We start from the raw sequence: 19,706 nt of genomic DNA on the forward strand, positions 1-19,706 counted from the left end.
AATTTTTAACTTGATGTCATATTTTATTGTATAAGAAAAGACGTTTTATTCGGAAATTCCACAGTGAAAAGTTCTGTACGTTTGTGAGAAGATACCTGGGGTCATCTAGAATGTATCTGGAGTGGAATTAGTCATTGGAAACAGGCATTTTAATTTTAATGATTTTTTTAACTTGATGTCATATTTTCCTGTATAAGAAATATCCAAGGGCTTTTTATTCAAATATTCCACAGTGAAAAATTCTGTAATATTTGGAGAAGATACCTGGGGTCATCTAGAATGCACCTGTAGTGAAATTAGTCATTGGAAAAAGACAGTTTAATTTTAATAATTTTTTTAAGATAATGTAATAATTTACTGCACAGGAAAGGCATGTGTTAAGGCATTTATTCTGATATTCCACAGTGAAAAGTTACGTGAATATTATGCAATTAATCTTATTTCCGTATTTATCCTGTATATGAGCCTGGTTGTGCAACACTTTATTCTGAAAATGCCTGCCTCTGAGCAGTTTCAGTGAATTGACCGTAATTATCACAATACGGGCGCACTACATATATACGGGCGGCTGGCTTGACTTCGAAAAAAGAATGACGGCTCACTTGACAGCATTCTTTGACAGACCTTTCCATAGAAAACTCTGCGGCTCGTTTGTATTTCTTTCAACCAATCACAATGGTCGTGGGCGGTGCTAAGCTTCGGAAGCCGCCGTGGTGCGGCAGCAAAATAGTGTCGGGAGGAAACTTGTTTCGATGCAACGTCGAGCCATGTGATTAAAATGTCTGATTCCCCGCAAAAGAAAACGCGGCAAAAAAAAAATGTGAAACAGAAACATAATTTGATCGTCGGTGACCAAGCAGTGGTGCTGTGTTACAGCCACCGCCAGAGGGCATCACATCACATTTACAATGCACACAACAATATAACCACGATATCCACAGCATAACTACTTGAATACACCAGTATTTATATATTTAACATTGACTAATGGTAAAACACTGACTGATATTCAAAACATAATCTATCGTATGAGTCATTAATAATCCGTTATAAAATCCCCAAATATGTTTTTTTTTTCTAATTATGAATGGTTATTTTTTTTTTAAATGCCTCACTATGTCAAAACTGAGTTGGCATTCACACAAATATACTCAAGTTTTGCTGATTCCGAACAACAATACAGGCTTGGATGGAATGATTGTTACAGAGGGGTGTTGCATTGGAAGGGAGTCGGACCCTTGTCTCCAGCACCAGAACCATGTGCAAACCAACACTGCTCACATGACAGCCTTAACTTAACAACCACTATACCACATCACAACGAGAACAGCTGGTTCTTCAAGCTCAGCCATTTACATGCTGTTCACTTACCCAGGAAATGCAGTGAGCCTCGCATCTGCTCGGGTGTCAGATGTACCTCCATCATCATCTGATGTGTCTCTCCAGGTATTTATTACAAGACGATCGTGTGGATTGCCAAGATTGCCTTGTGGTGGATCGTCTCATCTCCAACAAGGGCAACACTGGGACAACGACGGAGTAGACGTATTTTGATGGAATGACGATTGAAAGAAAAGACTTGAGCACATGTTAAATGTCAGGACAGGAGGGAAGAAAAGGGGAAGAGCAGGTGGACAAAGGCCTTATACCTGGTGCACTGCTTAATTGATGAGGGCGGAGTCGGACCTCAGGTTGCATTCAGCAGACAACCAAACAGTTGTGTGTGTGAATGCAGATAATTCAGGCAGCGACGGGAAAAAAAGCACTCTGCCCCGTGTGAGGCTCGAACTCACGACCTTCAGATTATGAGACTGACGCGCTGCCTACTGCGCCAAAGCTGGGGAACAATAGTCTTTTAAGGGGGGGGAAGAAGGAGGAAAAAGGGGAAGAAGGGGGGAAGAAGGGGGGAAGAAGAAAAGGGAGAAAAAAAGAGAGGAAAAAAGGAGAAAAAGGGGAAAGGGAAGGGAAAGAGAGAAATTTAGGCTTCTTTTCAATTTCCCACCTATTCAGTTGTTTTTATTCATTAGAATGAATTTAAAAACATTAAAAAACCTTTTGCTGACCAGTTTTGAGGAGAGGAGGAGAGGCTCAGAAGGTCACCGGTTCAAGTCCCACCAGTGGCAAACAAAATACTTTCTTTTTGGTGGTTTTATGGATGTATTTAGGATCTCTTGCGTAAATGTAATTATCCTTGTGCCATATTTCCTGCGTGTGAAATGTGTCGGCTCAATTTAGCTTCAGCTTTCACCTTAGCAACTTATCTATAAAATATTTTGTATTTTGCATGTTATATTGCATGCATTATCATTAGTTGACTTTTGATCTTTGATATTATGCATTTACATGTCCGAAATAAATCCAAACTAACCTATAGTTGTTTGTTAAACCACTAAAGTTGTATAGAAATAGTTATAGTTGCAGAAAAAAAGACAGAAAAAGACTTTCTTAAAAAGAAATATATGTTTATTTATTCTTCCGCATTCCCTCCAACCACTGCTCCTTTGTCACCTGCTCAATTGAGGGGCAGTAAATGGTCCCCCTGAACTGGCTGTGTCCAGTAAATGCAGTCCGGGGCTCCCCACACTTTCGGCATTTGTTTGCTTCCCCAGTCCTGTTATATGTCTTTTTTTTTCGGGGGGGGGCATGTGGAGGCACTGCTGAGGGGACAGCAAACACAAAGGGGGGTGCACTGGGGTGGGATTGAGCTTGGGGGAGGGCAGGAGTGCCAAAGAAGGCAGGGGCTTGGGTCATGAAGAAGGCAGGGGCTTGGGTGAGGCCTGGGTGGGCAAAGCCAACCGGAGCAGGGGCACGGCTGAGGGCAGGGGTGCTGCTGCAGACAGGGGCAGGGGCTCCAAACTGAGGAGGACGGGGATACAGCTGCCTCTCTGTGGCCATCCGGGGCCTTACAGCTGGTACTGCGGTGGCTGTAGCGGTGGCTGTAGCGGTGGCTGTAGCGGTGGCTGTAGCGGTGGCTGTAGCGGCGGCCTTCCTCTTCTTGGTTTTTGCCCGCCCCGCTGTGCTCTCTGGAAGATGGTACTTGTGCTCAACACCAGGCTGTTGAGGAGCAATAGCGGGGCGGACAATAGCCGCTGGTAAGGCCTCGGTGGCCACAGGGATGGGGGCAGGTAGGTCAACCCCCTGGCACAACAATGATACATCCTGCCTGGCCACCCTCTTGTTGTGCCACTGTATGAGGGTGGTCTGGTTGACCTCCACCAGCTGCAGGGAGGTGCTGGTCATCACGGCCCCATTGGCCAGGATCAGCTGCCTTATCCTGCGGTAGTCCTGCAGGATCAGAGTCCATCTCGTCAGGCGCTTGTCCGTCTTCCCCTTTTTGGACGGACACTTGTGGATGTTGCAGAGCCTGACGAAGATGGACTCTAGGACACGGCAGCAGTCTGGCCACTGTGCAGGAGATGCAGTGGATGCTATGGTGCACCTCCTGACACTCTCCACACCAGGCGTGAACTCAGCCTTTTTTTTGGGCGACCTGAATCGCCCAGTGAGCAGCCTGTCCTGGTGCCGTGCAGAAAAGACCACCTTCTGCTGGTCGTAGGGCAGCAGGTCCTCCCACATGCCCACGATGCTGCTGACGTCCTGGTTACTCAGGGCCAGGCTGGTCTGGTTCCTCAGCCCCACCAGATACTCCGCCAGGCGGTCCACCCTGTCCAGGCCCGGGATGTTGTTTACATCCACTGCCTGAAAAAGAACACCGATATAACATTGATTCTGGACAAATAGGAAATAAATATAAATGTTGTTATGTTTTGCTATTTCTAAAATGTACTTACCGACTGCTCTACAGGAACCTGTGGGGCAGCACCCGGAGCGGTGACAGCAGATGACTGGGCAGGTGGTGGTGGTGGTGGTGGTGGCGGCAGAGAAGGAGGTGGAAGAGAGGACCAGGAACCACTGGTGGAGGGCTGAGCAGGTGGTGGTGGTGGCGGCGGCGGAAGAGAGGACGACCAGGAACCACTGGAGGAGAATTGGGCAGGTGGTGCAGTGGCGATGAAGGCAGACATGACCTCCAGACTCGTCACTGTGGGGTCAATGACGTCCTCCTGGAAGCCCTCATCCTCTGCCTCGTCGCCCAGGGCCAAGTCCTCCAGCAGCTGCTCTGTGCCCTCAGACTCAGGATCCATGTCCTGCATGCTGTTCCCCGTCTGCCTGTAGAGGTAGTCGACACCTATCAACTCTCCTGGGAATGAAAACAATAATGGAATTAGTATAACAAGTATATCGACGATGTGTGGAACCCATATCTTGGGTCTGATTATAGATAGAAAATGTGCACCCCACATTCATGTCATTATTTTATCATAGTACTTTCTTGTTATGACTTATATGAAATATGTTAACATATTTATTATTTGATGACATGATCACCTGCAACAGTATATATATTATATATACTGCAATATTAGAATTTGCAAACATGCAAATACGTGATCTAATCTGTCTTGCCGAATTAAAGACATTTTATTTCCAACGTACACATGCCTTGTGGTCATTTCATGTCCAAGTGTGAAACACAAGAACACAAAATAAAACAACATATGTTGAGTATTGCAAGTAATCCCTATTCAGTGTAACTTACCAGTGTACTTGGCGGGGGGGCGGAAGGAGGGGACATACTTCCGTCCAAACACCTTGGAGCCGTGTGTGTTGACACACTGCACCAGGTCCCCCGAGTAGCTGAGGAGGGCTGATCTACTCTCAGTCACAGCAGCAGCAGCCCGGTCCTGGTTCCACCTGGTGAGCCCATCCAGCAGGTACAGCTGGAAGTTGAGGTCATTGGCCTGGGTCCCTGAAAGTAGATAAGAATGCACTCATGATTGAGAGGTTTATTTTTATTGTGCAAACATCTATATAAACAATAAAGGTAAATGGTCTTCATTGTAATTAAATAATGGTGATGCAATTAAAACTCACCTGGAATAAACCGGTTCAGATGGCAGTGAAAGGACTCCAGGGACGTTGAACCTCGCGCACACCTGTACCTTGTCAGGAGGACGCCCTCCTTGGTGGTGGTGGTGGTGCCGGTCTCTGTGTAGAGAGACACACCTGGCAGGTCCTGGATGCACTTGACGTGCCTCTTCTGAACCCGCCAGATGTGCTCCATCCTCACCCGGTCCAGGAGTGGAACACCAAGCAGGTCCCTGCCTCTGTCCCCCATCAGCTCCTGCAGCAGGCTCTCAACGAGGCGGATGGTGGCCTCCTCTCCGCGGGTCCTCCGCCTGCAGTACTGCGCCAACTGAGCCTTGGTGATTCTGCTGTCCACCACAGAATCGGAGATGACGGGCACACCCTCCTTCCGAAGCTGCTCCCTCTTGGCCTGGCGCAAAAGGGCCACATCTGCAGGGTCCCACTCAAACAGGCAGGCGGAGAGGCTGGCCATGAAGACGGGGTACAGGGAGTGGGCGTCGGTCGTGCATCCAGCCGCGAGCCGCCGAAGAAAGTGCCAAATGTCCAGCCGGACGACGAGGTCCGGCCACCCGCTGAACCTGGCCTTCAGCTTGGTCTCCCCGTCCGTCTCCCTGCAGCAGCCACAGTCCACATAGAGGAGCAGAGGGGGAGCTACGCCCGCCTGGCTGTAGCGCCGGATGAGGTCCGACACCATCCGGTCCAAACCAGGCCCCTCCTGGGCCGTCAGCACGCTGATCAGGACCTGCCCCACCTCATTGCTGATGGAGGACATCCACAGCGCGGTCCCCTTGGCTGCTCCAGCCAGCTTTTTGGTCACCTGGAATTATTCAGAATAAACAAATTCAGAGTGCTTTCAAAATAAAAAAAAGCATTCGAGTATGAATAAATAGAAGCAAAATATATACACGAAAATACATTAGGAATAGCCATTTACAAACACAAAAATGCACATCAAATAAACATGAACACATTTGTAACTATAAGTTAAATGGCTCACATGCTGGGATGTGGTGTTCTAAGAAAACACATTTCATTAATAATCATAACAACAAAAATTGATGTAAATGTCCTTTTTACCTTCTTTGTGGAATCCATTTTTAAAATGGCGCCAAAGGTAGAGGTGATGCTGGCCTTGATGTGGTCCATACGGCTCATCAAGTCCTTCCCGTACACGGTTAGGAGCCACCTGTTGGTCGGGACAGCCACAGGCTCGGGGGGCTCCTGACAGACCACAGGGAAGAGACTTGGCTGGTCCACAAAGTCGGCACACACCTCCAGGTAGCGGGCCACACGCTGCAGCCACTCCTCGCCGTGGTTCTCCCGCAGCTGTTTGGCTAGGCGGGTAGAGCTGTTGCCGAGGGTCCTCTCCCGTAGCATCCTGATGACGCGGATGTCACACGCATACCTTTGTGGACAAGGGGTATGTTTGTATCAAATTATTTGAGTTTTTTATCGTCAAAATGGAAATGTTGTTTTTTATTATATATATATATATATATATATATATATATATATATAGTATATCTAATATAGATATTCTATAGAATATTTTGCAGGAGAGTGTAAAAAGCGAATATTGCTATTTGCTACATTACTGGCAGAATGAATTGCGCTACATAAAAAAGGGTATTTGCTTTCATGTGTTGATTAGAACTCACTTGCGTGTCAGGATGAGGCGGAACTCCCCACGGAGAGGCAGGCTCAGCTGGTCCAGGACGGTCTGGCTCGTGGACAGGTAATTGGTGACGCAACCGATGGCGTTGCACCTGAGGGTCTCCGTCACCATCAGGTAGTACCTGTCCACGTCCAGGACCTGCCGTGCCCTCTTGTGCATGCCGGCCCCGGTGAGCTGCTTCCCACACTTTGGGCAGGACAGCCTCACCTTCCAAAGGTGGTAGGGCATCCACACCAGGAGCCGGTGCGTAAAAAAACGATCTGGTGACGGGACCTGATTGTAGATCAGGCCTGGCACCGGTGGCTCATACCAGAGCTGTAGGTCTGGGCGCAGCCGCTGGTTCCTCCACAGCGTGGATGCAATCCAGCGCTGGTCTTGCTGGGGAATGGTCTTCTTCATTTCTGCTGGTAGCCAGAACTGTTGTGGAGCCGGACCCAGAAATGAAGAAGTACAAGGAGGGGTAGGGACGGGACCAGGGGGAGCAGGGAGGGGACCAGGGGGAGCAGGGACGGGACCAGGCGGAGCAGGGACGGGACCAGGCGGAGCAGGGACGGGACCAGGCGGAGCAGGGACAGGACCAGGGGGAGCAAGACTCCTATCTGATGCAACCTACATAAAGAAAACGAAACCGACAATAAAACATCTATCCGCTACACGCTACAGTATGTAAGACCAGCATGGAGGTTATTACAGTTGCACTAACCAGAGGGGACGAGCCGGTCCTCACAGAGGACATTACAGGGCTGGATGGGGGCAGAGAGAAAGGGGAGACGGGCCTAATGTATCTCGGACTGGAAGGGGGCGTCGCTGGAGGTGGGGTAGCGGAGGGAGTGCTTCTCCCAGCTGGGGTAGTGGCAGGGCTGGGGGGACGCTGTGAGAGAGGGGGAAGCGTACCTGATGAAGTCAGTTTACAAAACAAGGATAGTGTATGGCTTAATGGCTGTATTCTTAAGCATCAGGCACAGCTAAAGGTACATGTATTACCTCGACATGCTTCCTGGTCACGTTGACATTAGGCCTGGCTGCCGCAGACAAAGTCCCGCCGAACCGCGCTTTATCAAACTGAGAATCAAACAACAATAGTCTTAATGAAACGGTGTTAAAAAGAACATAATACACACCAATACCACACAATGATATGACATGAAAGATATGTAAACACACAGATCAAAGATGAGTTGATCATGGTAAACCAGGTGAATGACATGGTAATTAATGTGATGGAAATATTCACCATTGACAGCGTCAATGCAGGCCTCCCAGGGCTCTGTACAGGCGCCGCTGAGGTGGAGGCTGAGGCAGCTGAAGTGGAGGCTGAGGCAGCTGAAGTGGAGGCTGAGGTAGCTGGCCTGGATGCTGCAGGACTACTCACAGACTGAGAAAGATCAACCCATGAAAGAAGCATTAATACTAATCCATATTATTCATTATGGGATTTTGTCCACATAGTAAGTATTGTATATCCTACAAAATGCATTTATTTCACCAGGCTCTCAATATTACCTGCCGAGGGTGAAAGCCACAGGAACATGTCTGCGCTACCCTCAAGATTGAGGTCTGCCCACGCAGCATCATGGGACACTTCTCAATCTGTAATGAATTAAAATGCATGATTTACTTACGGACACAATCGGTTCACTTTGGAGTTTTGGTTGACTGTTGGGGCAAAGGTTACCTTCTGGTAGAGGTTGTGCCACTTGCCCTGTTTGGGAGATGGCCTGTTCCCTGCACCGGAGGGCCAAGTGCCAGAACAGGCAAATGCCTTCAGGCGCGCCACCCACTCCTCAGACCCCATGGCTCGATGCTTCTTTGTAGTAGACATCTGAAGACAAGGGGAAGAATGGCTAAGTTACCACACATTGTCATAGACATATGCTATATCAATATCTTTCATAGATACACACTTTTATTTGAGACACACATTTGACATTCAATCAATGAAATCATAAGTTACTATCATCATATTCCCAAATAATTTGTTCTGAATTGATTACCTTATAATAATGTAATAGTCGTTTGTAGATGACAATTAACTATTCCAAATCATACATACGAAACAAATAATCGCTAGTCAATCAATCATATCCGATTAAACAGGCCGTCGGACTTTAAGAATGAATTACGCCCGCCATTTGTAAATGTAAATCATGTCTCGAAATGTAAATCAAATAGTTTGACCCCTATATCGCATTTTAACTCGGACTTTTGAATGAATTACGCCGGCCGATTTACAATCTCACTCATTTCAACAATATCATTTCATCTGTAAATGTAAATCATGTCTCGAAATGTAAATCAAATAGTTACCTTGTCGTGTAGTTCTCCAAAGTATTGCTTCTACGGAACGGACGGAACGGACGGAACGGGACGATGTGATTGGTCGGTCAACATATGGAGAAGAAATGGAAGGGGAGGATTTCATTGGTCAACATATGGAGAAGAAATGGAAGGGGAGGATTTCATTGGTCAACATATGGAGAAGAAATGGAAGGGGGAAGATTTCATTGGTCAACATATGGACAAGAAATGGAAGGGGAAGATTTCATTGGTCAACATATGGACAAGAAATGGAAATGGGAAAGCAGACTTTCGAGAGTGAGGTAGCGCCAACGAGGCTCCGTACGGCGGCCTTCTAACAAGAAATGGAAGGGGAGGATTTCATTGGTCAACATATGGAGAAGAAATGGAAGGGGGAAGATTTCATTGGTCAACATATGGACAAGAAATGGAAGGGGAAGATTTCATTGGCAAACAACTTGTGCAGACTCGAGTCTCCCCGAGGAAGCTGATAATCTACCACTGAACCACCACGGTTCTGTACGGCGATCACGTGATAACATCTACTCGTGCTGCTGCAGGAAGGGTTTCCTCAACTATCAGTGTGCAAAGACCACAGCAGGAAACTGGATGCTTGTTTCTTTCTATTTGAAAGCCTTTAATTCATTTGAGCACTGAATGCAACTGAACGGAAATTATTTGATTGATGTAATTAATGCTGGTTTGTTTTAAATTTGTCTCTTTTATGTGAAATCTGTGGACAAACCTTTACGTTTGACCAGGACCCCCTTGTAAAAGACATTGAAAGTCTATCTATATCCCAATGGGATTATCCTGGAAAATACAGGTGAAATAAATCAAATAACATGACACATAAACATTACTTATCTTCAATAATCACTCTGGATTTAAATGTTATGATTCTGATAAGGGTCAATGTTGACCCACTTTCCACGTAGTGTCTTTCACCTAATTTGCTGTTTTATAGGTAGAAGCGTCACGTGATGAGTAACAAACTACAGTGTTGTTCTGTAAAAAGTTCTGTAAGAAAGTTTTGGCATTTGGCAACACTAGGACACAATCGTACAGTAGTAAACTACTAAAACAGTATATGGTTTACTCAGAACACATCACAACCCCATTTCACTTTATGCTAAATGTAGAAAAGTGAGCTGCCCATGGTTTTACAAAATTTTATTACACTAAAATCAGGAGAGTCATTTTGCCCTTTTCAGTAGCGTTATGGAAGTCGGGGGGTCACTACATGGCAGGAGGATGAAGAAGTTTTAAGAAGAGTCCATCACTTCCGATCAGCCAGCCTCTGCAGGAGGGCAATGACTGTGTCCTGTTTGGAAGAGAGCAGCTCCATGGCCGTGGCTATCCTGCCGAGGGACTCCGCCATGCGCACCTCCCTCCTCTCGCGCCTCTTCTCCCTGGCTTCCACCCTGCGTCGAGCCACCCGATCCAGGTAGGCCTGCTCCTCCTGCCGCTTCAGGACCTGCTGGAACGACGTGGTGCTGGTTCGCTCCTCGTTTCCCTTCTGGTTCTGTCCTTCGCTCCCCGACGGGGTTGTTGCGGATAACGAGGTGGGAATGGAGGAAGTGAGAGAAGAGGAGGTCGGGTGGAAGGTGGAGGAGAGGCCGGGGAGGATGTGATTGTTGCCAAGCGGCGCGTTGCTAAGGCGAAAGGGTAAGACGCCGGGTGAGAACGATGGAGCTTTACGGCCTACGTAGCGCGACGCGTGGAGGTCTGTGTTGCTAGACAGGCAGAGGGAAGGGGAAGTAGAAGCTGTCTCTGTAAAACACGGTGAAGAAATAAAAGACGTGGATGGTACTATGGTCGCTGGATCAATACTGCTTGTAACAATGTCGTTGTTGAGGACAATCAGGGGCTTGAGCTCCGGAGCATTTGTTTGATTTATGGACGCCGCAGTCACAAAGTTAATGGCAGCAGCGCTGCTGATGATCTGACTGCTGACGGCCCCCTGACCCACCGAGTCCACCCCACCAGTCGATGCGAAGTCCCCATTGGGGCGGATGATGGTGGTGGGCTGAGGAAACTGGGGTTTTGCAGGAAACTGTGGTTTTGCAGCGATCTTTGCCACAGGACCCGGCAGCGAGGACACAGCGGTGCCGCCTTTGTTCCTTTTGCTGTTGACGATCTGAGAGCCGACGGTGTCACAGAGGGTGGCGTCCATCAGCTGGAGGGAGAGAAGAGATTATTACAAAGAGTTGCAGGTCATTTTATATCTGGATAACGGCGTATATCGGGACTAATAGTCTATGTGAAACAATCACTAGTCTGTCAGTGGGAGGAAAAGAGCTCTGTAAAGTCAACACTCACATCGAAGAACTCCCAGGACGTCTTGGCGTGTCCCGTCTCCCGGCTGCGGTCTTTAACCCTCTTGTACGTGACAATCAGGTTGTTCCACTTGCGGCGGATCTTTTCAACGGGAAGCAGGTGGCCCTTGGAGGCCATCTCCTCCTGGACACTCTGGAAGAGCTGGGAGCGTTCCCGGGTCTCGTACAGGCCCCAGCGGCGGCCGACCGCCTCTATCAGACACAAGACGGCTTTGGAGGAGAAATCGGAGCCGGAGGGAAGCGTCTTCTCTGAGGGAGCAGGAGGCATCCCTGAAGCTGAGGGAGAGGAGAGGACACACGGGACATGGATTATTTCATGGAAATGAAAATTAGCCTCAAAAGTCACGGAAAAGTAATGGTAAAAATGTGTATATTAAGGCCCTGAAAATAATTGTTGTCATCTCCATAAGGTAAACAATATGAAGAGATTATTTGAGTCAGAAAGCGATCCTCTCACCTGGAGCTATCTTCAGGTACGTTTTCCCATCCCCTGAAGAGGTGAAGAAGCGGTCTGTACTCACGGAATCTAGTGGACAGGGGAAAAAAGGCACATTGCGATAAAATATTTTTAAAATATGTGACATGCTAATTCATTTTAAATCCCCAAATATGAAATTCTTTATTTGACGCTGAACTAAACACGAGGATATAAGTGCACTCACACAGCAGCACGGGAGTAGTTGTCGTGTCAGCCAGCTGCTCTGCAGTCTGATCTCCTCTGCATGCGGGATCTCCGCAGATCGCAGGCGACTCTCGGCTGCCCAAAACCAGCGCAGATGGATCCTCATCGACCGCCTCAGTCTTCACGCGCATTGTCGCGAGCTGCAGATTCTCCTCCATGGCTGACACGGAAACAAGACCGGAGGAGAGAGAGAGAGAGAGAGAGAGAGAGAGAGAGAGAGAGCCTCCCGTTTAGTCTGGGAAGAAAGTTTGGAGCTCGATCGGTGACGACGTTGAGCCTCGGTATGTGCTGCTGACGTCACGGCTCCCGCGCGTCCGGTTAGATGCGTGTGTGACAGACGGCAGCCCCCCCGTGCGTTTCTCACGAGGGGCAGAGAAATGGCTGCGCTGTCCACCTCAGCCGACGGATGCGCAGCGCGGCTGCGCAGCTCTCAGCACAGATTTGCTGCTGGCAACTGTGACAGTGACGTCAGCCGAGCGCGCAGGTTTTAACTTCCACCCTGTAGACACTCTTGTAAAAGAGGACCCACTATGTAAATTAATATGATAGGACACCTTTTTTGGTCTTTATCATCATAATTCAAAGTTTAGGTTTAGTTTCCACAGTGGTGGAATGCTCTGGAATATAGATTTAAGCACAAAACAGTCATTAAAGATGTAGAAAAACAAATATTTTATTTGAAAAGCTGACATTCACCAGCAACAGAACAGAGATCACGACCAAAAAGAGTGCAAATGAGTTGTACCGTAGATACTGTGCAATGACATTGCATCCCTGTTAAATACATTGCATGATGCGTTAGAGAAGTAAAAATCAGACACTGACATTTAAAAGGCAAACATTTTGAAACCGTCCACACAATAAAAGGCTGTCGGGAGCAGCATACAGGACAATGCTGTTTACTTAAAGGTTCTTTTCATAACACTGATGACTAGACGTCGCACTGGCACTCCCCCCTTCCATTGCATTCAAAACATTCATTTAGGACCCGTCAACATTTTTTAAAATGATTAATTCACCATCAAACATTTTTTTTTCACAATAAGTGATAACTTGATTCTGCTCCTTTTAAAAACTCTGTGATTTGTTTACATAAAAATGTTATCAATGTAACCTTAAACTTTTAGAAATGAATATTCCTATTAAAATGCTTTGCCTCCGTTGAGCAAACTCATTAAAAAATCCTTCATTCCATCTGTTTGTAATCCACTGTACTGCACCTTTAATGAGTAAACACAATAAATAATGTGAATAATCTATCCTTTTGAATGCATTGTCGTAGAATTATATATTGAAATATGTTTGAACCATTTGAGAGATATGTCAAAAAAGACATCAGGGTTATTTCCTTTCCTCCTGCGTTTGACTGTTTATCAGTCAATCAGTCTCAGTGATGTTGAACACGCTCTTAAATTTCTGGTCAAATAGTTCCTTCATTCTGTTTCCCATGGCAAGGAATTCAGGGTTGTTCTGAAAAAGAACATAACAGACTTTGTCACTATAATATGTCAGATATACAACTTGATGAGAAAGTGATAAAACATCCCAACTCTGTTTCTTACTCGGTTGTATGAAGCACAGTTGGTGAAAATGAGCTGGACGTCATCAACGAACTCTCCCACGGTCTGGTAGAGTTGCTTCTGGAGTTTGTCGGCTACATTTTGCAGCCACATCGGCGTCGTAATCACGGCGGAGTAGCGCTCCAGCTGTGGGCGCCAAGAAGATTAATTTAAGTAAATAAGTGGCACTATTTCTCACGAATGGCAAGATAGTAAAGTAGTGGGAATAGCAGAGAAACAGACTTACGTGGAGGCACGGGTTGGTAGCAAATATTTGTTCCTCATCTTCACTGCGCAGATAGAGAAGGAGATACTGGCATTGCTGTTGATGTAAGGGAAGAGTCAGTGGGACAGAGAGACAGGATCAGCGTAATCAGGTCTACACATTATGGGAGGATAGGAACATTTCATGGCACTATTACTGACCAAAATAAATAAACATATTATATTATTTTTTAGGGAAAAACAATCAAATAACATGATCGTAAATTATAAGACATACACATTTTAAAAATGTATTTTTGTAACCTGTATTTATTGTGTATTGTTATGTATTTTCACCCGTAGAGCGATGATTATCCTGAAAATGTAAATTCACCACGATCGACTTGTTGGGAGTGTTTCCTATATCATCCCAGGACGCATGCAAATCATGGGACTAAAAACACGGCTGAACAACAGTAAACACAAGGATTTCTACAGTGTTCTCACCAGCATGCAGTTGATGGTTCGGAGAGACATGACTGCGTCTCTTCCCAGCTCCTCCCAGTAAAGCCACTCTCGAGTTGTATTAAATACACAGAACGTACACATCCAGAGTTTGTCTTCCCTGCTCACGTACACACACACACACACACACACACACACACACACACACACACACACACACACACACACACAATGTATAACACGAGTACTCGGGTAGGAATTTACTAACTCATATTTTTCAGTCCAAATAAAATGCAAATGGCCAACAGACACATATTTCTGCCTTGCTTGTCTCCTAGTTTGATGAAAGCTTACCCTAAAAGGGCGTCTTCTAAATCAGGTAGGTGACATTTCTGGTGGAAGGAGCGAGGGCAGTGATCACACACCACCAACTCGTCTTCTTCTTCTTCGCTTTTACAGACGCAACACTCGTCGTCGTTTTTCTGATCCTCCTGCCAAGACCAACATGACAGCAACTCCGATTACACACAGTACAGGTACATGCATCTGAGGGGATGCAGAACAAAGATGGATGTAGAATGAGGAAACGCTGCTTTGTGTGAAACTCACCAGGTCTTCACGATCCGGTTTACACAGTGTGCATTTACACAGCAGGGAGTGGATCATCAAGATCTTAGCCTGAAATAGACAAACACGTTAAAAGTATTCAGGTGATCTCAGGTTGCATCACGAAGACACACAGATGGCCGTTACCTCTAGGAGGACACTGAGTGGCTCCTCTTCACTCTTGATGTCTTTCTGCCAGCGGGATCCTGGCGGACACGATGCTTCCTGCATGAACTCCAGCGGGGTCATCCAGCTCGTCTCAGTACGGATACTCTTCCCACGAGTCCCTGACGGGGAAAGCAAGTTTAGAGGAGACACATATCACTGTTATGGTGCCCTTTCCTCGGAATCTACCGCATTTTAACGCTTGTTTAAGTCTGATCTCAGACCAAGAAGTCAAGGTCAACTATGAATGAATTTCCAGTGCATTGGAAGATGTATCTGTGAACTTCTTTACTGTGATTGGATGGAAAACTTCTTGCTTCAAACGCATCCAATAACTTTGAAACTGCTAGTACTAACAGCTGTCACCCTTCCTCGCCCCTCGGGACACACTCTACATGTCATGTGTGACGTGGATGATAAAAACAAAATAAAGATGGTTCAGTTGATTTCACATTTCACCTTCTTTGTTTATATTTCTTTGCTCCTAATATACAAAGGATTACTGGTTGGTACACGCTATTCATTACACACATTTAGCTTTTTGTGTAGCCTAACATCTGGTTACCTGATGCAAATCGTTTCTGGTGTAAGGTCCCAGCTACATCTCCACATGTGACTCTGAACACCTTCCTCCAGCTGTCATGGTTGGCTTCTGGCTGCTGCTCAGTCTGTTCCTCTTCTTCTTCTTCATCTGGAATGGACACATGGAGTGGACATTGCTATCATACTGAGATGGGATACACAACTAAGGCCATTTTCACCCTTTTAGTAGAGACCAACACCTGTGGCAGCTGTGGAATTTTCTTTACTGCTCGACGAACCCCGGTCTTCCTTTTCTAGGTCACATTCCTCATCCTCGTCTTCGTTGTCATCTCCACCAGACAAACAAAACGGGAGAAGGTGAGTAGCCATTTTTCCAGTGCTTATTTTTTTTAATTTATGTATATATATATATATCCTACATTAGCTGTTAAGAAGCTCACTATGCTGTTTTTTTTCTCAAATATGTATTTATTTTCTAAAATCTGTGTTTGCACTAAAACAACCAACCTGTGGCAACATGACTCGAAGGGAACAGGGATCTCTTGGCCTGGCAGGAAGGAAAAAAAGGCTATGCCTCAGATCATGATCACCAACAGCGAGGAGATACACTACAAAAGTCAAAATCTATTTATTCATGTATTTTCACCAGTTTTCTTACCCTTTTGCACCCTTTTCTGTACTTCACTACTTTCAGGTGACCTTCCTGCAATTAAATAAAAATAAAAAGCAGAACATTTTCACTACAAACTATGTAGGATCTAACAAGCCACTAACATGGCCAAGGTTAAAGAAAAGCCAGCCGAGGTGTGGGACAGTCTTGTTCACTTTTTAACAAACCTGTATGAGTTTCCCCAGGGTGGTGTTCCTACATCGAATGCTCCACTTCCAGTTCTTGCTCCTCTTCTTCCCTGCAAATCTCTCAAATTCATTGGGAGTAAACCACCGGTTACCGACCACAATGCACTTGTCCCCTGAAACATTCAGAGGATTGGGGGTGTGTTAACGTCGATCTGATTCTAGATCCCTAAACCCATTTTTTTTACCATTTTGTTTTCCTGTAAGAGAAGACAATGATGATTTATTTTCCATTATACTTCAGTCATTGAGTGTCACCTTTAGCCAGTCTCTGTCTGTCCAGTGTCCCCGCCTGGTGTCCACAGGTCACAGGCAGCTGGAGCTTGTAGATGGGCCAGCTCCAAATGTTGTTCTCCTCTCCCTTCTTCAGGGGAGAAGCTGGAAAACAAAAACAATATTTTGACTTCTTTGTCCCAAGTGCACTTTTCAGCAGTGAAACGTTCAAGTAAGTACAGTCATGTTCACTAAAGGGAAGCCGCGATGGGACTTACAGAAGTATACTTTGTTGGACTTTTTCCTTGGCTTCAACTGAGACGATGGACCGGCCTGCACATTCTCATCAAGGCTCATGCTCCTACTTCTCCCATTTCTCTTCTTTTTCGCAGATTTTGCATGCGTCTCCTCCTCCTCCTCCTCATCTTCTGAAAGCTCCTTCCTTTTCCCTCCACCTGACTCTTTATTTTCCGCCCTTTTAGGCAGTTGTGTGTCAGAATTGAAAGACCCTGCAATTTAAATAGATGCCCATGGATACAGTAAATATCAAGTACACCTCATGGACAAATGACAGAGAAAGAATGATGACGGAAGTCTTAGTATGAAGAGAGTGTTGGCATGTGATTCAAACAGTCCAAGCACGACGTTAAATGAAGTGTGTCGCACGTTCTGCACAGGATGTGGCTTTTGTATTCACGAGAAATGATATATAAAAGATGAGCAGGAGTATACTCTATATACTCTCTATATGTGATGCGGAAATACGTACTGCCTGAGGTTCCTTTCTACCCATCAATAGCATAGTTAATTGTTAATTTAGTAGCCAGTGGGCAGTGCATTGTGGAAGAAAAATATATTTCAGGTGCAATTCTGTGGCTGCTTCAGATGAGTTGTATTCACTGCACAATGGAGACAAGATCACGACAAAGTTGTAGATTTCTCTCTGACCACATGGAGCCTCTGGCTGGGATTATACACAGGAAAGAATAGGCTAAACAAAGAATAGGCTAAACAAAGAATAGGCTAAACAAAGAATAGGCTAAACAAAAGAGCTGGGTTTAGCATGGCAGAGTGGATTTACATAGACTACAGTATGCAGGAATCCACCTCCATGTCAGTCGTGTTTCAAGCAGATAATTCAGGCAGTGACAAAAAAAACTCTGCCCCGTGTGAGGCTCGAACTCACGACCTTCAGATTATGAGACTGACGCGCTGCCTACTGCGCCAACGAGGCATAAAATGCTATCACACTTCACGCATCAACGGCATGGCTACTCTGAGTTAGAAGAACAGCAGTGATGGTTGGACTTCACACAGATATAACCAAGTTGTGCAGAGGCTGATAACAAACAACAACATAGGAATGGAACAGTCCCACCGTCAATGAGCATGTTGCGCAGCCGTTGCAGGGTCGGGTACTCGTTCAGGATGGTCGCCTTGAAGATGCTTCTCCAGAACTCTTTGATGTCCTCTGCTCGTTCTCTCTCCAACCAGTCCAGAATATCATAAATACCTTTCTTCATGTTGTCTTTACTCTTCATGCGACTCACCTTCTGCACACACAAAAGTATGGAGAAATGAGGGTTTAATAGTTCTACATTTAAACATTCTCCGCCATTCAGAGAGAACAGTCATGCATGGATGTTAAAGTAAACAGAAAATATAAGACGGACAAATAACAACGTTATATTCGTGGTGTAACATTACGTTACCATAACAGCAGCGGTGCACAAGGTACTTTTAACATGGGGTGATGAACTTTTACAAAGTTTTTTAAGTTACTGCTACTAACAACAACACACTCGACAAAATGATTCCTTCCACAGGAGTCAGAGAAAGAGACTGGCAGTAAAGACAGAGGACGGCAGTAAAAATGAACCAGAATGTGATATTAAATCAATCCTAATAATACCCATATTTATACATAATTAGATTTCTGTAGGTTTAATTTCCTTTACTGGAGCACTTTAATCAAACATTGGTCAACATTCATTTCCAGATGCATTGGTAGCATTATATCAATCACAGCCACGCCCCAAAGAGAACCCTGCATTATTGTCTATTTAACTCTATATGGGAACATAAGCTCCTAAAATAACATCACGCTGTATTGAAGAACACTTAAAAATAGTGAATGAGAGACCATCAACTCTTGTTTACAATGTTTACTGAGGTAATAAATCAAGTGAGACCAGAGGAGTCGCCCCCTGATGGCTAGTCGAGAGAATGCAAGTTGAAGGCGCTTCAGTGTTGGCTTCACTTTTGACAACTGGAATTGGCTGCCTGCTTTAAGCGTTCGTTCACTTATCTTGTTTGTAAAGTGTGGCTGAATCCCTGGTCCCAGTCAAAGAGTAGCGTACAGAGCATGTTTTCATCCCCAGTCCCAGCGTACTGACGGGCTGACAAAGGGTGGGTTCCCGCGCACACAGCGGTGGGGCGGGGTGGCCCGTGTATGAGGAAGGGAATAACTACCGCGTAGGTCCGTTCCCACTTCTATCAGCTCACCTTGTATCGGTCTTCCGGGACCAGGTCGTGGTCCCGGAGCTGTGTGAGGAAGGTGTGCGGTTTCTCCATGCAGGATATTTCGGTTTTATGACGGTGGAAGAACCGCAGGAGTTCCTCGTCCTCCAGCCAGTACATCGGGTCCATCGGGTCCATCGGTGGTCACGACACAGAGACCACAGCTGCTCCAGATGTTGCATCCAAACTGAGGGGCTCCCTCCGCCGTTTCACCGTGCAGGGGTCCCCTCTGCCCAAACGGTCCTGCTGGACAGGATGTAGACACAGTGAAGTTGAAAACAAGCCCCGTACTGTGTCGCACATCAAAAACAAGCAGATTTAAAAGTAGACAGGAGACCGATGACAGCTTCTCTCGTGGGACTGACCACAGATGTTTCCTCAGTTATTATATCCCTGTGGGAATAAGAGGCCTACTACTCTCGGGCCTTCGTTTTTTTCTGTTTTGTTTTACCCTCAAACATGCTGTCCAGTTCCTCCTCCCCTTCGGTGACGTTTAGAAAGTGAAAGTATATATTTAGCAGTTCTGGTCAGTGGCTGCAGGGGGCACCATCCGCTACAGACAGATTGGCTTAATCACTCCTGGATCCTCTTGTATCAGTAAATCCATATTATTAATATAAACCATGAAGTCATCCTGTTTTTATACTAGGCCCATT

General features: G+C 46.0%; 3 protein-coding genes across 8 annotated transcripts; all 3 read right to left on the reverse strand.

Annotated features, from left to right (window-relative positions):
- Positions 1-2,463: 2,463 nt before the first annotated feature.
- LOC311031477 (uncharacterized protein) lies at positions 2,464-8,415 on the reverse strand (the record flags this gene model as incomplete). Its single annotated transcript, XM_084037783.1, has 11 exons — positions 8,277-8,415; positions 8,105-8,191; positions 7,836-7,976; positions 7,586-7,663; positions 7,305-7,472; positions 6,585-7,210; positions 6,004-6,331; positions 4,933-5,743; positions 4,598-4,807; positions 3,792-4,198; positions 2,464-3,699 (listed from the first exon to the last, which is right to left on the reverse strand). Exons 1-11 carry the CDS (start codon positions 8,394-8,396, stop codon positions 2,464-2,466), a joined length of 4,212 nt encoding a protein of 1,403 aa, XP_083893909.1. The 5' UTR covers positions 8,397-8,415.
- Positions 8,416-9,506: 1,091 nt separating this feature from the next.
- Positions 9,507-12,327, reverse strand: LOC311030895 (uncharacterized protein). The gene is made up of 4 exons (XM_084036930.1): positions 11,901-12,327; positions 11,696-11,764; positions 11,222-11,514; positions 9,507-11,078 (listed from the first exon to the last, which is right to left on the reverse strand). Exons 1-4 carry the CDS (start codon positions 12,076-12,078, stop codon positions 10,179-10,181), a joined length of 1,440 nt encoding a protein of 479 aa, XP_083893056.1. The 5' UTR covers positions 12,079-12,327; the 3' UTR covers positions 9,507-10,178.
- A 248-nt stretch (positions 12,328-12,575) lies between these two features.
- LOC311031594 (autoimmune regulator-like) lies at positions 12,576-19,548 on the reverse strand. Of its 6 annotated transcripts, none has more exons than XM_084037951.1 (17): positions 19,416-19,548; positions 19,036-19,296; positions 17,909-18,083; positions 16,809-17,039; positions 16,576-16,695; positions 16,300-16,433; positions 16,121-16,165; positions 15,970-16,009; positions 15,702-15,791; positions 15,485-15,610; positions 14,902-15,041; positions 14,758-14,826; positions 14,503-14,639; positions 14,191-14,308; positions 13,727-13,801; positions 13,483-13,626; positions 12,576-13,390 (listed from the first exon to the last, which is right to left on the reverse strand). In XM_084037951.1, the coding sequence occupies exons 2-17, from the start codon at positions 19,186-19,188 to the stop codon at positions 13,298-13,300; spliced, it is 1,890 nt and encodes a 629-aa protein (XP_083894077.1). In that variant the 5' UTR covers positions 19,189-19,296; positions 19,416-19,548; the 3' UTR covers positions 12,576-13,297. The 6 variants fall into 6 exon arrangements, with proteins under 6 accessions (XP_083894077.1, XP_083894076.1, XP_083894078.1 ...); XM_084037950.1 differs by having other exon boundaries at positions 19,036-19,293; positions 19,416-19,538; XM_084037952.1 differs by having other exon boundaries at positions 19,036-19,293; positions 19,502-19,529.
- Between the last annotated feature and the right edge of the window lie 158 nt (positions 19,549-19,706).

The sequence above is a fragment of the Eutrigla gurnardus genome (assembly GCF_963514095.1).
Source record: "Eutrigla gurnardus genome assembly, chromosome: 20".
Taxonomy (NCBI): Eukaryota; Metazoa; Chordata; class Actinopteri; order Perciformes; family Triglidae; genus Eutrigla; species Eutrigla gurnardus.

Bases quoted from the DNA above. Each gene is read 5' to 3' on its own strand.
- LOC311030895 (XM_084036930.1), bottom strand. From the start codon at position 12,078: ATGGAGGAGAATCTGCAGCTCGCGACAATGCGCGTGAAGACTGAGGCG. The intron at 11,765-11,900 runs GTGAGTGCACTT...CCTGTCCACTAG, and splicing joins AACTACTCCCGTGCTGCTGT to ATTCCGTGAGTACAGACCGC. The intron at 11,079-11,221 runs GTGAGTGTTGAC...CTCTCCCTCCAG, and splicing joins CGTCCTGGGAGTTCTTCGAT to CTGATGGACGCCACCCTCTG.
- LOC311031594 (XM_084037951.1), bottom strand. From the start codon at position 19,188: ATGGACCCGATGGACCCGATGTACTGGCTGGAGGACGAGGAACTCCTG. The intron at 15,611-15,701 runs GTGTTGGTCTCT...TGTCCATTCCAG, and splicing joins AAATTCCACAGCTGCCACAG to ATGAAGAAGAAGAAGAGGAA. The intron at 14,309-14,502 runs GTAAGCTTTCAT...GTACGTGAGCAG, and splicing joins TTAGAAGACGCCCTTTTAGG to GGAAGACAAACTCTGGATGT.